General features: G+C 32.5%; 1 protein-coding gene across 2 annotated transcripts in view; it reads left to right on the top strand.

Moving 5' to 3' along the window:
- LOC127722151 (potassium voltage-gated channel subfamily H member 7-like) overlaps nt 1-16635 on the top strand; it is a 194527-nt gene that overhangs the window by 137435 nt on the left and 40457 nt on the right. For both annotated transcript variants that reach the window (XM_052229007.1, XM_052229008.1), the window contains exon 2: nt 6845-6955. In XM_052229007.1, the coding sequence (XP_052084967.1) occupies nt 6845-6955 (111 nt within the window). The remainder of the gene's footprint in view (nt 1-6844; nt 6956-16635) is intronic.

Here is a 16635-nt window from a genome sequence, read left to right as displayed (position 1 = left end):
ATCACATCGTCGATTTTTTTGTAATTTAAAAAATAATTTTAAGCTCAAATAGTTTTAAATTCTGTATAACAAAGTTATAGAATCAGGAATAGCATGCATGACTTTTTTCTAACGTTCGAAATTGTTAAAACTTGTAGTATGATTAGCGAGATTAATCAAGTCTTTTTTTAAGCAAAACACGTGAGTAAATATTTTGAAAAGGTACTACCAGAAATGGCCGTAACTAATTCATTAGCCACCAGAGTTGCCTGAGACCCAATATATGAATCCGTTGAAGTAAAATCATTTAATGTCACCCCAATTCTCCTATCAATTCATATTACTGTGCGTTTACAAAAAACGTTGTCGAAGGCAGTGGTAACTAATTCATCACCTAATATATTAGCCAAAACCCCATACAGTAAATCTATACGAGAAAAAAATAATAAAGTATTATTACAATAATTCTTATTACGACTGTTTGCCCTATAGTGACAGCTCATATCAGACATGACAAAGCACTCTACCATAAATGGTTCTGATTTATTAGGTGACAAATGATACCATTAGACATTGGGTTCAGTGTCATAATACAGTGTTATATATGATTCTGGGAACGTGATATATTATTTGTTGCAACTGTACTTCTGTAAGTTTATTTTTATAATATCATTTAATGAATTTTTTCAACTAATATGACCATTTGTCAAAATATATATACTTTATGCTGAAACCTTTTTTTAAGGTTATATTTTACTTGAGTTTTATACAAATGTCCTCTTTTTTTCGAAAACAATAGTAATATTAACACTCCTAACGTTATGTTGGTATTGGTGAGACATTTAAAGTTTAGCACTGTAACAGTTCTTAATTGTTCCTGGTCTATAACAGTTAACTCGAATATTGATTTTCAAAAACATATCGTAAAATGTTTGATGTGTTTGAGTTTTTGATTTTGCCATTTGATAAAGAACTTTCCATTTTGAATTTTCCTTTGACTTCGGTATTTGTGCTATTTTACTTTTTTTGCAAGATTTTACTCAATGGATATTAAATTATTTCATTACCGACAATTCTAGTCTATTCCATACGTTTCTTTACTTTGAATTATTATATAAAAATGTGGTATGTAATGAAAATATTGTTGTTTCGAGGTTTAAGAAAGTGGACACGATGGTATCAATAAAGTTAGTTTGTCAAACAACGGTCCCGTTGCAGGAATTTATTATGTGTCTCTATATACTTCTTTTATCGGAAACGATAAAAAAAACGAAATATTGGATAAATTGCATTTGTACATCTGAAGAAACGACAAGCATGTGTTATCTCTCATTTCATGTTTTTAAAAGAGTAAATATTTCTAAAATTAAAATACCATCACCTTCCACTGTGATAGAGGCATTGGATCATAAACGAAGGGGAGAGCTCAAATTTCATACTCACTTAGATCTTTTACACGTTTTTCCCATAACTATCCATACTATAATTAACCTTTGTTATTAATGACCTTGTTATCCATCAACAAATATATTTAGAACTGACAGTTCCATTTAACTTGTCACTGGAGGGTAAAATGATAACGAAACGGACGTAGACATTTCCTGAAATTAAAAATCTGTTGGAAAGGATACTTATCATTCTCAAAGTATACAGATATAACCGAACATCGAATGTGTGTTTCTTATGTATTCATTTTTATAAACAGAAAAATGTTGTTCCGTTTTGTGTATTCATTAAAGTAGGTGTCTTATTTCTGATTCCTTCAAACTTAATACAATAAGTTTTTAGTAACATAGATTTTACATTGAATTAAGCATAAATAGGAAAGCAAGCTCATTTGATTTGTGGGATTTACAAAACGGGTATATTTAAAAATTTCCAGTAACTGTTACTGTTATATGAGCTATATCGGATGGAAATCGACCTTATGCAAGTGCACGTATACATGTACATGTATAAGACTATGATTAATTTTTGAACATTCAAATACGAAATAAAAGAAGAATTTTGGTCTGTTTTTCATGGATCTTATATTATCTCAATTTTCAAATAGTTACAGACTTTGCATAGATATTTTAAACCCGAAATAGGTTAACAGATGTATTGATATTCATTTGCATAATGCGATTTCTATTTCAGCTTATTTATGTTTAGATAGGATAGGTCATTTTTTTTTTTAATTTTAGAGGATGAATATATAAGGGATGTAGAAAAAGGGGGCAAAATAAACAAAAAGGAGAATAAAAACCAAGAAGTTGAGAGATATATCATGAATAGTATTTCATTATTCCGTTTTCTCTTCCTCAAAAATACTTGACCGTTTTTCCTTACCACAAATGTAACAAGAAAGATTCCATTGTGTACCGTGTGCATGAAACTGACCATTCTCTCTCTGAAGTCATATCTCATATTAAATCTGACCTAAAACATTCAAATAGAGATTGAGGTATTATAGTTGTTATTCGTCCTGTCACCCAAGCACTTCAGCATTACGTATATGAGCCTGATAAAAGTACATCTCTTATTTTTTTGTAATATTAGACTGCAAAATCGTGCAATTATTCATTGTAAGCAAAAGATAAATGATTTGGGAATCAACCAAGTATCATCGGGCTTAGATAATTAGATTGAATAAAAATGTACACTTTCCTGAACCTTACATGTTTATATGTGTTGATATCTTGCTGTCCTCTGTTTCAAAAGGTTGGCACTGTGAATAAGAATAACACTTTATGAATACCGTGCAAACACACGTCAATTAGATTATAAGGTATCAGTTTTCACAAGGCATTACACGATAAACTAAGTATTAAAAAAAGGCAACAGCAGTTTCCAAATGTTGAAACCATGCAAACCCGTTGATCCATTCTGATTTTATCAATCAAAAGACAAAAAAATTATTTTAGATCCTTCTTTGAAGTCGCTTGTCAGTGTCAATTTCAAGGAAACAATCAAGATATCAACCACAAATTTTGTATTTCATAGCATCCTCAATGTCAAGTGCACAGGCATATATTTGAGATGCAAGCATTTGCTAAAATGTGAATTATTAACTGACAGGACATTATAAAAATAATAAAGCACAGTAAGGCGATATCTGGCTATAAGATTTGTTCAACCTTTAATTCAACTAAATTCAAAATCTGTTAGATTTGAAAATACAGCCGATCTTTAGTGTCTTTCAACTACTTTTCCCACCTTTAATATATTTCGTAATTGCTAACATTTACATAAGAACTTTGAATTAAAACTGTCGTCCCTGTGATTTTGAAGTGTAATCAGACGTTCATTAGCCAATACATTATCCAGACTCTTATTAAGTCAGAAAACATTCCCTTAATTCTAACCATGTCAACATAATTACTATCATCTATTACATCTTTCTACAAAAGTGGCAAGAGGTGAATCGTTGTAGAACATGTATTGTCCTTGGGAATTTTCATTGCTAGTATCTTTAATCATGCCTTGTAGTTTCGCACATTTTTATTGCTAATTCTCATTATTTAGTCTTCCAACTTTATGTTCCAGTGCAATGCAGCCGTTTTCTTCTTTTAGAATACATACAGGGATCACCTGTTTTTGAATTAAGTGATCCCTCCGAAAACAATTCACAAGACAAAAATATCTGTTTTTATGTATGCATCATTGCCTTTTGTTTAATTAAACCAAAAACAACAATATTTCACTTGCTGAACTCAATATCTGGCTTTTCTGGTTTTTGCTAAGTGACATTTCTTACATTTTGGCTTCGCTTAGCAATTATCTTTACCCTTGTCAGGTTATGTAATTGCTATCAATCTTTGACGGAAAATAAAGTACCATGTTGACCTGACCTTTCATTGTAATGGCTTGTGAGGTGAATAAACGTTCTAATTGGCAAATCAAAACAGTTTTCTTGAACGTCCAAGCAATTTAAACTTAGGATACAAAGACCCCAAGGTTATTTTAGTCTTGTTGAATTTTCAATGGTTAAGAAATGAAAAGCTGTATATCAAGATAATGTAGTTAACTTGCACGAATATTCCCTTGAACATCGTTTAACAGGACTGGTGCCAAATACCTAGTGTAACACCGCCACGTGTTATTGTGCTTACCCTTAGACAAACACCTGGTCACTTGTTGTCCTTGGTTAAAATGGAACTTCTTGTCCTATAGGGAATATGACAGAAATACAGCATCCTTTAAACTTTATTAATTGTTATCAAAACTTTGCTAGCCTTGTGATAATTTAGAACTTGTCTTATTGTATAACTTTTAATTCTGTAGCTGACGTATTTGAGAGAAAATACTTTTTAAAATTCATAATGACTTTTGGTTTCTTTGTCATTTGGTTGTTTTCTCATTAAATCTAACCCCAAACATAATTTAAACCGTCTGTTTATTCGTCCGTCAATTCGTTCGTGTATCCAGCAAATATTTTCTAGAACTTTTTTTTCAGAAACTACAAAACAGAATAATTTCACATTTGGCCAACAGCTTGACAGTGATGAGTTATAACATGTGTTGACTTATCGAATCTGTCAGACACCTACTTCCTGTTTTCTGATATTTTGAATTACGAGTGGGGTATGCCTAGCACGACAACACGCACAATCTTAATGTTCTTATTGACCCTTTTAAGCTTTTTTGTGTGTTTTTTTTTATATATTTTTTTGTTTTAACAAAATGACAGACTTTGACGAATTTGAAACATTCGCAATATGAAATGAATATTCATGTTTTTCAGGTTATTTGTACTTTCTGTTGAATGATTCACTGTTTGTATATTAAAACGTTTGCTCCTACTATTTAAATAAACATAAAACAATATATCGAGTATGTTCCGAAAATAGTATCAGAATTTCAATTAAGAATAAGCCTTGCGTATGAATTAACCTTCTACGAAGTCAAAATAACGTGGAAATTAGAACACGCTGATTGAAAGGTCCAGCTTTGTTATTTTTTTTGGCAATTCATCATTCTGATATAGGTGAAAATGTCAACTAATAGATTGTAATTAAATACGTAGTTATTCCGATATTGGTGTAATTTATCTTTGTTTTCCTAAAATCCAATAAACGCTTTCTTTTGATTGATCGTGGTATGGTCAAACTTAAATGGCGGCAAAGTAGATAAAAAGGATACATATTTAGAAAAGATATATCAGGAGCATTTGAAATGTCGTTATGCTCATGAATGTTGTGCACTGGTTCTTGGTTCAAAATTAAAAATAGGCGATAACTCATTAAAACAAGTTCAATCTAAGTGATAATGAATCATTTTATAATATAAATGGATTAGTATTAGATGTTGGTTTTCATTATGTATCAAATGTTACCAATTGAGGATGAAATATCGGGAAATAAGGTAAATATTGATATGCATTTTGTATTAAAGAGGCGAAAGATACCAATTGGATATTCAAACCCATAAGTCGAAAAAAACTGACAATGCCATGGCAAAAACCGAAAAACGACAAAAAGACATACAACAGTACACAAAAAACAAAATGGAAAACTAAAGACTGAGCAACACAAACCCCACCAAAAACCAGGGGTGATCTCAGATGCTCAATTGGTATTAGGCGTACAATGTATAGTACATTAACACAAACGCACTTTTTGACATTTTTACCTATTATATCTGTTTGTTTTGTTCACACATCGTTGTCAATATAATGGAATTTTATGCGACTGTCATACAAGTGAGAGGTTTAGCTAGCTATAAATCAGGTTTAATTCACCATTTTCTACATGAGGAAATGCTTGTACCAAGTCGGGAATATGACAATTGTTATCCATTCGTTTGATGTTTTGAGCTTTTGATTTTGCCATTTGATTACGGACTTCCCGTTTTGAATTTTCCTCGGAGTTCGGTATTTTTGTTATTTTACTTTTTAAGATAACTTCAAAAGAACCTGTTACACTTCGTTATTGTAAGAAACCGATAATATCCCAACTGAACGTTGAGTCATATTCATATATTTTAAAATACCTTTAAATCATTGCATTATAGAAAAATCTAAAACGCAATAAGAGTCATAAGTGAATAAAATTGTACCGCGCATATGAAATTAAAACAAATATGATTAGTATTGACTTGAAACATATAAATAAATTGAGTTTTTTGGTAAAAACAAATAAAAGTATGTAAGACTTATTTTCTACGACATTTTTTTACGATTTACATCTATGCAAGTAGCGGCATTATGTAATACTATATGGTAATTTAAGCAGTACACTGTAGTCTTACTTACACGTAAAAACTATGGTAAAACACATAATACATTACCAGGTGAAACATCATATCCTATGCATACTTTTTTCTAGACTTATTTTTCCAAACCTGCTAGATTATATTAAAGTAACATAAGAACAATTGAAAAAAAAACCTGGTAGTTCAATAGATTGGAATATCTAATTTTAATACTCTTTATGTAACCTTCCATTTATTATAAAGTAAAATTTATCACCATACTTTAACGGCCATCATAGTTGTATGGTGAATAAATTAAAGGTCAAATAACCAGTTATAGTAAGGATGTTTTTATTGATTGTATTACCTTCTATCACAATAACTAGTTTGAATAGTATAGTAAGTATTTTTTTGTAATTTGGAGAGGTCTTTATGCACGTAAAACTGCTAAATTCTCTCCAAGTGTGATGCCTATAGAAAGCTATCCCTAATGAACAAAGTATTGTTTCGCTGTTATAATCTTTCTTTTTATATCTATATTTTTTTCCGTTTGGTACATGCAGTTGTTGGTTTGTGTGAGCTGTTGCACTGTCCAATATTTTAGAAGATCCTTGTCATCCTTTTTTGTATAACTGTAAATTACAAAAAGTTAGAGGCATTAAGTTCTAATTTGTATATCATCTTTTTACAGGCAAAGGACAAGTTCATTATGCTTAAAGTCCTGAAGGAATTAAAGGGGAAGAAATCTTTTCGACCTATAGCTGAGGAAAGTGAGAAAACAACAGACCATGATACAGAAACGGTATGTTTAACATTCAATATGCATACAGCCATTGTTCTTTCATGGCCACGTGCCATCATCGAATGGGAAATATCGTGCATTGCTCTCTCGCCTGGACAACTTTTGTATATTTAGTTTCTCCCTTCACCTTATAACATTAAGAAGTAAGTCACAAATATGTGCGTTTGAAGTATTTGCTCGTTAATTTGAATAGGATGTGACTACATACTGCACTGGAAAACTCCTTTTTGCATTTTCCCTAATCGGGTATTAAAAGAGATGATCTGTTTTAAAAAAAACGTGTTGAAGAATAATATTTTCTGTGGTACTTTATCGGTAACCCTCAGAACAATCTTCTATTTTTATGAAGACGATTCTCGCAAAGGGTCATCAAGTTGTATAAAATTGATAAGGTTTTTGTTGAACGTATGATACTGTGGATTCATTTATTTTCGTGGGTACCAACTTTCGTAGATTAAGGAAAACTTACATGTTCGTGGATATTTAATTTCGTGGTTTTTGACAATGTCTGCATACAAACCTATAGTAAATTTGCCATTCGTTGAACTTTTAATTTTGTGGTTAACATATAACCACGAAATCCACAAAAATTGGTATCCAACGAATAATAATGAATCCACAGTATCCAACATTAGTATTGGACAATTTTTCCTTCCCTGGCGAGAAAGGTAAGCTTCGACTTGGAAAACTTTTCTTATTGATGAAGAATTATTAAACAGAAGGATTTCACGGCAGTTTTGTAACTTAGTATAGTGTTAATTATTGATATATTGATCCAGTGTTAAAATAAGTTGCTTTTCGAGCTGCCGACTACATATGTGAATAGATTTCAAAGCAACATACCAGGAGAGCCGTTTAGATCTTAAGGAATACGAAGTAATCTTTTGTGTTTTTTTTTTACCATTTTCATAAATAGAGACACGAATATAATGTAAAAATACATACTCTGATGCAAATTCAAAATTAAAATTAGAAATCTTCTTTTTTTGATTTGCTAATGTATTTGGCATACATAACAGATGTTCAACCAATTGCAGGCGGACTCGAATTTGAGGAAAAGTTGAACGCTCTTAATGTAAACATGTTACCAATATTATTGTTATACAAATATGCTCATTCGCGGTACTACAATCTATCGATACCTATATTTTGGCATTGTACAAGGTCACGTTTTTTCTCTGACTGTTAATGACGATTAGTGTTGTACTTATCTATCGGATGTTGGATGTGATCTGATTGATATTTCAGTCTTAGATACTTTTTTATTAGTTGTTATTGGCTTTGAAATACATGTAGCTGTCAGTAACTGCAAAGACTCTCAGATCTATACTTTGCGTCTTTTCTATTTTAAGTGATGTACAAATACCCTGCCACGTCCAGTCTGGGTTTTTGTTAGATGATTTTCTTCTTTGTACTGACCTGATTAGTAAAGCCCTTGTTAACTAATATTTATAGTTTGTTCTTATGTTGTACATATAAACCACTATCTCAGGTTAGTGGAGTGCTGGTGCCTTGAAACATGTTTAACCCCGCAACATTCTTTATGTGCTTATCCCAAGTCAGTAGCCTATAATTGAGTGGTTGTCGTTTTTTTGTTGGTCTCGAATTTGTTTTTGTTGATTGTTTTGCATAGTTTGATATTGTGTTGTCCCAGGTAAGGAGGAGGGCCTTTAAGCATGTGTAACCCGCCACATTCTATATGTACCTGTCCCAAGTCAGGAATCTGTAGTTTAGTGGTTGTTGTTGATTCATGTCTGTCAAATTTGTTTTTCGTAAATTGTTTTGTTAAAGATGAGGCCTTTAGTTTTCTTAATTGAATTGAATCATATTTTTCATGTCGGGACCTTTTATAGCCGACTATACGGTATGGATTTTTCTCATTATTGAAGGCCGTACGTTTGCCTATAATTGCCTAAATCCACTTCAGTTGAGTTTTGGTGGATAGTTGTCTCATCTGCAATCATACCACATCACCTTACATTTATAGATGTTAAACCAGCCATGCTCTTTATATGCATTTACCAAGCCCAGAACCTGTAATCCAGTGGTTGTCGTTGATTGCTATCTGTCTTTTTTGTTTTTCCTATATAGTTATAGAACAAATTTGGTCTATTGTCTTTTGGATTGTTTCACATTTTGCGTGCCGGGCTTTTATAGTTCACTAAACGGTATGGGTTTTGCCTCAACATTGTTATTTTTCAATTAAATGGTAGGTTACATGAACAACACGACGGGTGCCACTTGTGGAGCAGATCTACTAACCCTTCCGGAGCACCTGAGATGACCCCACGATTTTGGTGTTTTGTGTACTGTTGTTTGTTTATTGGTATTTTTCTTTTTTAGCCATGGCGTTATCAGTTTATTTTCGACTTATGAGTTTGAATGTCCCTTTGGTATCTTTCGCCTCTCATTTACAAAATATAGACAGCACATACATGTACATAAGAAATATACATATAGAACTCCCAAATGGACTATTTTACCTATAACGAAGTACGCTGTTGGGTCGTATGAATGCGTTAATTATCCATTTTCATATAGTGATTACTAGTATCGGAAACCTTATGGCACTTCATTAAGATTCATTGTCAAGTTCATTTTTAGAATGTCTTTCCGTTTCGTATATAATACATGTACAGTACAAAGTAAAATAACAAAAATACCGAATTCCAAGGGAAATTGAAAACGGAAAGTCCTTTATAAAATGGGAAAATCAAAAGCTAAAACACATAAAACGAATAGAAAACTACTGTCACATTCCTGACTTAGCACAGGCATTTCCTAATATTTCTCAAAAATATCTATCAGCTGACACGCCAAAACTATTTGCCATTCTTTTTCACATCTAGTTGAAAACACAATTTATTAAGTTGTATTCATGTTAAATTACTGGCCTCAATAACCGGTTTACCAATGACAAAACAGTATACTCGTTGGCACATAACTTAATCACTTCAATTCAAGAAACTTATTCGTCTCCCCTATGAAAAGTTAATCTCATTATATGAAATTACAATCTTGACCTCGGATAACCTTGATGAAATTACTAAGTAATGACGGTTTCCGGCTAGCTCTTTCATTTGTGTGATTATATTCTCACAACCCTTTATTTTTGCCTAACTTATAATTTCATATGAATTCGAGAAAAATCAATCATTTAAATGCTAATTGTAGGTTATATATAGTTGTAATCGTTTCACGTTCAAAATAACAGAACCATACAATGGCTGTCATTGGTAATAATATGAACTGCGTCGGATAGAAATCGACCTTATGCAAGTGCACGTATACATGTACTTGTATGAGAGATTGATTGAGTTTAGAACATTCAAATACGCAATAAAAGATGATTTTTTTTGTCTGTTTTGTAGAGTTCTTATAGCAACTCAATTTTAAAACAGTTACAGACTTTGCATATAAAAATTTGTCTTCCCGAAATAGGTTAATTGATATACATATGTACATGTATTGATATTCATTTGCGTAAGGTCGATTTCTATCCGACGCAGCTCAGTATTATCTTGATAATTTGAGGGTTCTTTCTTGTCATTTAGGATATGTTTTGGTTTGATTGCAGATGAAAAGGTCTGTAATGTTTATTCACACTTTTCCTAGACTGGGGACAATTGAGAACTTGACATATATAGTTTATAGATTACGTTACAAAAATGAAATAGATATAGAAAAGTCATTCGGACAACACGAATTTAAACAAATCATGAATGGTGAGTTAATAACAAGTTGTCAAAAAAGATATGAAAAGCATAGTTTTAGTCATACTGTGGATTCAAAATTTTTGTGGATCGAGGACAAATTTCATTTTCGTGTATATTTAATTTCATGGTTTTGCCAAAGTCTGCCTACAAGCCTACATAAAAATATTACTTCGTTGAACATTTAAATTCGTGGTTCATATATACTCACAAAATTTACGAAAATTTGTTTCCCGCGTATAATAATTAATTCACAGAATTTGGAAGAAAACAAATCAGAAACCCAAACAATTTAAGTTCACGAAATACATTTAGAGGTAACGTAACACTAATGCAGTTTTCATCCACAGACAAGTGAGTACAAGCTTTGAATGAATAAATCAAATAAGACTGAAGATCTTACTTAAAACAAATCATTAGAGATTCCAGACGTATGATTTATTACCCCGGATATTCATTACGTCAAAATCAAACTCGTCAGTGGTAACCGAATTCTTGAAGATGGAAGACTAAATCAAGAAGGAAGTTGAAGAGAATTGAAAACCTTAGCTTTGAAACAATATTCTCTCAAAAAACAACGAAAATCTCATTTAACTACAGATCCTGTGTCCACCGCTTGGACACAGGATCTGCATTTTATTCAGACTAACGACAATAACAACTACAACTTTACGGATGAGATTAATGGACAGAGCCTTGTGACAAAGAAAAACTTTGGGTAGATATTTATATGAAGTATTTATCAAAAGTTATGATACCTCCTATAAACGATTCAATCTTCTATATGTTACAAGAGAGTAGCATTTTGGCTCATTTAGTCATAACGTTACTAAATAGGTAAAATTAGTTCAATAGGTAGTTTACCAATGTTGAAATCTCGTAAATCGATGTTCAAGTCTCGTAAATTGATGTTATAATGTCGTGAATTGATTGAGAATAGACAAATCCAAATTAAACGTAAAAGCGTTATGCTGCAGATTTGTAATATTATTTACATACCTCTATGCTTTATACAGCGAATTCTCAAAAGATTGCTGAAAAGCATTTTGAATAGTGTGTGCACTTAACAGGTGAATGTGTGTCAGATATATTAATGCCATAATGCATTTAATCGCGATTATTAACTATAGGTGGACAGTTTCAAAGTATTTTTTCGATAACTCGCAATGATGGTTTAAATTAAATGAGAAATAGCGTTTCTATAAGGACAATCCATTCATTTGATTTGCATTTGTTTACTCAATATGTAAAAATCAGAGTAAGATTGGTTGTTACTATGAACATAAGATGATGCTGTATGAAATTCAATGAGACAACTATCCATCAGTGTTCAAATGACGTGGATACATGTATATGCAATTATAGGTCAACTTCGGCAGTTTGTATTAACCTCAAGATTATCTAAAAGAGAGACGAAAGATACCAGAGGGACAGTCAAACTCACAGGTCGAAAACAAACGACAACGCCATGGCCAAAAATAAAAAGACAAACAAACAATCAACAGTACAGATGACACAACACAAAAAACCAAAGACCAAGCAACACGAACCCCACACAAAAACTGGGGGTGACCTAAGGTGCTCAGGAAGGGTAAGCAGATCCTTCACATGTGGCACCCGTCGTGTTGCTTATGTCATTACAAATCCGGTAAATAGTCTAATTCGGTAGGTCACATTCGTGAAAAGGAAAGGGTATTGTAGTTACGACATAAGGAACATATCCGATATCATCTGTGAAACGGTTATTCCATAACGGTCAACCAACTCGTGATGGCGTCCGTAAAATTTACGAAGGGATGATTTCAACTTCACCATTATATGGGGACAGTTTAAAGTCTGATGAGAACAATAGGCAAATATTTCATAAAGTTTCTGAATATATAAATAAAACAAAACGTTTTGAAAGTTAACCTTGTATATGTTTTAATAGTTATACATATTAATATCAAAACGAGTGGATTGTCCGTAATCGACTATAATCGGACATGCGTGCTGGTTCCAGCGACTGCCTATCAAGAAAATAAAAGTCAACTGCTTCGTTGTTTTTTGCTTGTTTGGCTTCTTTTTTTTTTCTTGGTATTTATAAGAATTTATTATATGTTACCTTAAACTCATTTTGTTAAATAGATGTATTTTTTTCGGGAGACGGATTGATAAAATTTTTTCAAACTTGTTTCCGAATCCCATATCTGAATTTTATGAAAAATCAAAACACCTTCATTGTTATAATTTTTCATTCATGAAAACTGTTTAAGACAACTAACTGCATGTATATTTTGTCCTGAGTGTTCTTGCGTTTAGTTGTAATGTATTCCTGTCACGTAATGTTGTGATTTTAGCGGTATTTTTAACATTGCCATATAAGCAGGAGGTTTGGCTAGCTATAAATCCAAGTTCAACCCACCTCTGGAATGTGGCAGTTGTTATCAAATAGTCCGTTTCTATGGATGTTGGCGTTTGTTGTTTTTGTAGCAGTTCAGTGTTTATGTTGTTCTGTTGTTTTCCTCTTATAGTTGATGTGTTTCCCTCGGTTTTGGTTTGTGACCCGGATTTGTTTCAGTTAAATCGATTTATGATTATTGAACAGCGGTATACTACTGTTGCCTTTATTGGACACAATTTTAGAACAATTATTATATTAGGTAAGTTCTGCTAGGTTAGTTGATCTGGATAAAAACCAGTGATTTGACTGGCATTTCATTGATTAGGAACAGAAATTATGACTTGCAAAACTTCACTTTATAATCTTGTAATTAAAGAGTAGCTGCAAATGTTCTTTAACGGGTCTTATAAGGAGATAATTTACAATTTTTACGTCAGAGAAAATATCAATTTTGTCAAGTTTTAGATTACCAATTTGGTCACCATGTTCATTAAAGATAGTGATGCCTTTGTTAAAGTCCAGCAAACGTGTATTCATAGGGCTAACAATTCCTTCGACTTAGATTCTTTGAAAGTAAGGAGATAACGTTGGATATGTACATATATGAAAACGATGAACTGCCGATGCAACAGTAAAGACAGATCAAAATCTGTCGTACACAATTGCAAAATCTATTGTATTCCGGTACCGCAGCGAAATATACTGAACACAATAGCAAAAAAAAACAATTGCTTTGAAATGTAATTGGGAACACAGGTACTTTTGTATCTGTCGTGATGATAGCTGCATATACTACCAGGGAGTGCTACTGTTGCCCCGCTTTCACCGGAATTGTTTACAAATAGTATAAGGTCCTTACATGACGGTTTAAAGGGCATATGCACAACAGTAACAAGGTAATGAAGTAACATGCAGAGAGCATTGCAGTCGCCTTATACAAGGCATCAGATTTATTGTCGCCTTTCCGACTGCATGGAAGTTGAATATCACACATCCTGCACAACCAAGCAGAACTAGGGCAAGTCCGAAATTAGATGAAAAGGAAATTACAAATGTAGTGATTTCAAAAAACAATTGTATGATTTAAGTTTATGTCGAATTATATTTTTGCATACGAACTTCATCATCAATTTGTTGAAACTCCGAAATTCGAATTGGATATTTTTTTTCTCGAAAAGGATTATTAAACATACATGTATCTAAAGAAATTTATCCTGCTGAACTGACTTTAAACAAAGCTAATACTAACAATGGACAACAATTGACACTGCCCTTTCCTGGATCTTGATATCTATATCTTTAACGGGAAGCTAAATACCAAAATTTATGATAAAAAAGATGATTTTTCATTTCCTATTGTTAATTATCCATTGTTAGATGGTGACGTTCCCATGTCACCATCGTATGGTGTTAATATATCTCAACTTGTACTATTCGCTCGTGTATGTAACAACGTATTTGATTTTAACGAAAAAAATCTCTGTATTACTGAACAATTATTACACCAGGGTTTTCGATATCACAAACTAGTCAAAACATTTACTAGATTTTATCATCGGTACAAGGTCATCATTTGTAAATATACATCAACATGCAGACATCTTATACGTTCAGGTATTTCACATCCAATTTTTATGGTAATATTCTATACAAAGCACAAAAATGTCGGCATTCACCTCAAAAGCTAACCAAACCTTTAAACAGACTTATTCAGAAAGGATATAGTTACGATACGGTTGTCAAGTCATTAAAGATGGCATATTTTGGTATTATTATTGATTCACTCATAGGGTCTTTGCATCGGAAATAAACCCAATTATTCTAAAACCAGTCGTTGGCATGATACGGGTTATGTTCTTCTCATATATTTTATGATGGTATGATACTAAACCCCTAACCGGAGGGATTGTGCTTGATTTTTATATGATGGAAAAACATTTTCTTTCAATCAGTTTAATTGAGGTCTGGAGTTGGCATGTCAGTAACTGCTAGTAGTCCTTTGTTAATTGATGTATCATTGTCATTTTTCTTAGTTTCTTTTGTTACCTCTGACATCGGACTCGGACTTCTTTTGAATTGAATTTTACTGTGCGTATTGCTGTGTGTTTGTTTATTCTACATTAGCTAGAGGTATAGGGGAGGGTTGAGATCTCGCAAAACATGTTTAACCCCTCTGCATTTTCGCGCCTGTCCCAAGTCAGGAGCCTCTGGCCTTTGTTAGTCTTGTATGTTTTTTTAATTTTAGTTCATTTATATGTTTTGGAGTTTAGTGTGACGTTCATTTTCACTGAACTAGTACACATTTTTGTTTAGAGGCTAACTGAAGCCCGCCTCCGGGTGCGGGATTTTCTCCTGTGTTGAATACCCATTGGTGGCCTTCTGCTGTTTTCTGCTCTTTGGTCTGGTTGTTGTCTCTTTGACACATTCCCCATTTCCATTCTCAATTTTATGTAGTGGTTTTGTGACATTAGTTGTAATCTAAATAGAAAATACTTTTTTTATATTTTCATATTGAGTTTGGCTTTTTTCCCTTCCATCGTGTCAGTATACACTATATGTGTATTTCCATACACATATGTAGCTAATGCGCCCACATGTGGAGTATGACTTGTCTTCCTTTCCAGGTCTCATAAGATTCACTCCGGTTTCTGATGGGGTTCGTCTTGTTCAGTGTTTAGTTTAATATGTAGTGTTTTGTAGACCGGTGTTTATCTTTTAATCATGTTTGGTATTTTGCCATGATTCTATCGGTCTCCAATTAACCTATGAGTTTTGATTCTCTCTTTTATATCGTTCGCCTCTTTTTTTAAAGTCAGGATATATATAGTATTCAAAAACAAAAACATTCTGTAAAATTCATCTTTGAACAATGTGCGTAATTCATCTATGCATGCAAGGATCATATTTGGTAGACATAAACTATTTTATTCTAGATTAGGCAAATCTCTGGTTTCTTTTATCATTATGTTTTGTATTGAATCGTGTAATCGTCCTATCGAATACAGTAAAAATTCTTCAGACATCTTTGACGCAGTTTAGTTGACTGTAGTACATTTATGTTTTAAACGTTCATGTTTACATGTCATCAAATTGCACTACAATTCGCATTCTACGCTCAAATAACAATCCGTCACAACTGCTGTATAATGACTATTACAATACACACAAACCGTTTTCATGTCCAGAAAAGACATTAAGAGTACATTCAATCACATTCAATTAAAAATTGCATGCAACAGATGGTGCTATTGTTGATAGATTGCTATGAACTTTACTTTTTATTGGTGACATAAACGGATTTTCAACACGCTAGGGATAACAACAGACTACGCCATATGTTTTTATTGTTGACATAAGCGGACTGTCAATACACTGAGGACTGCAGTAGACAAAGCTATCTGTTACTTCTATTTACATTTTGCTCTGACTAGACAAGATTCTATCTAGTATCATGTTGCGATTATTGAATTACACAAATATGATTAAATGTTGGTTATCGCCAATTAAAGGACAAAGATAGCTGTGTTTTATTGAATATTATGCCCGGCGTTTTTAATTTGACTAATTATCAATTCTATTCATTA

Source organism: Mytilus californianus, unplaced genomic scaffold, assembly GCF_021869535.1.
Source record: "Mytilus californianus isolate M0D057914Y unplaced genomic scaffold, xbMytCali1.0.p SCAF_12, whole genome shotgun sequence".
Lineage (NCBI taxonomy): Eukaryota > Metazoa > Mollusca > Bivalvia > Mytilida > Mytilidae > Mytilus > Mytilus californianus.
Note: the sequence above shows the minus strand (reverse complement) of the source record. Positions and strands in the feature narration are given on the sequence as shown.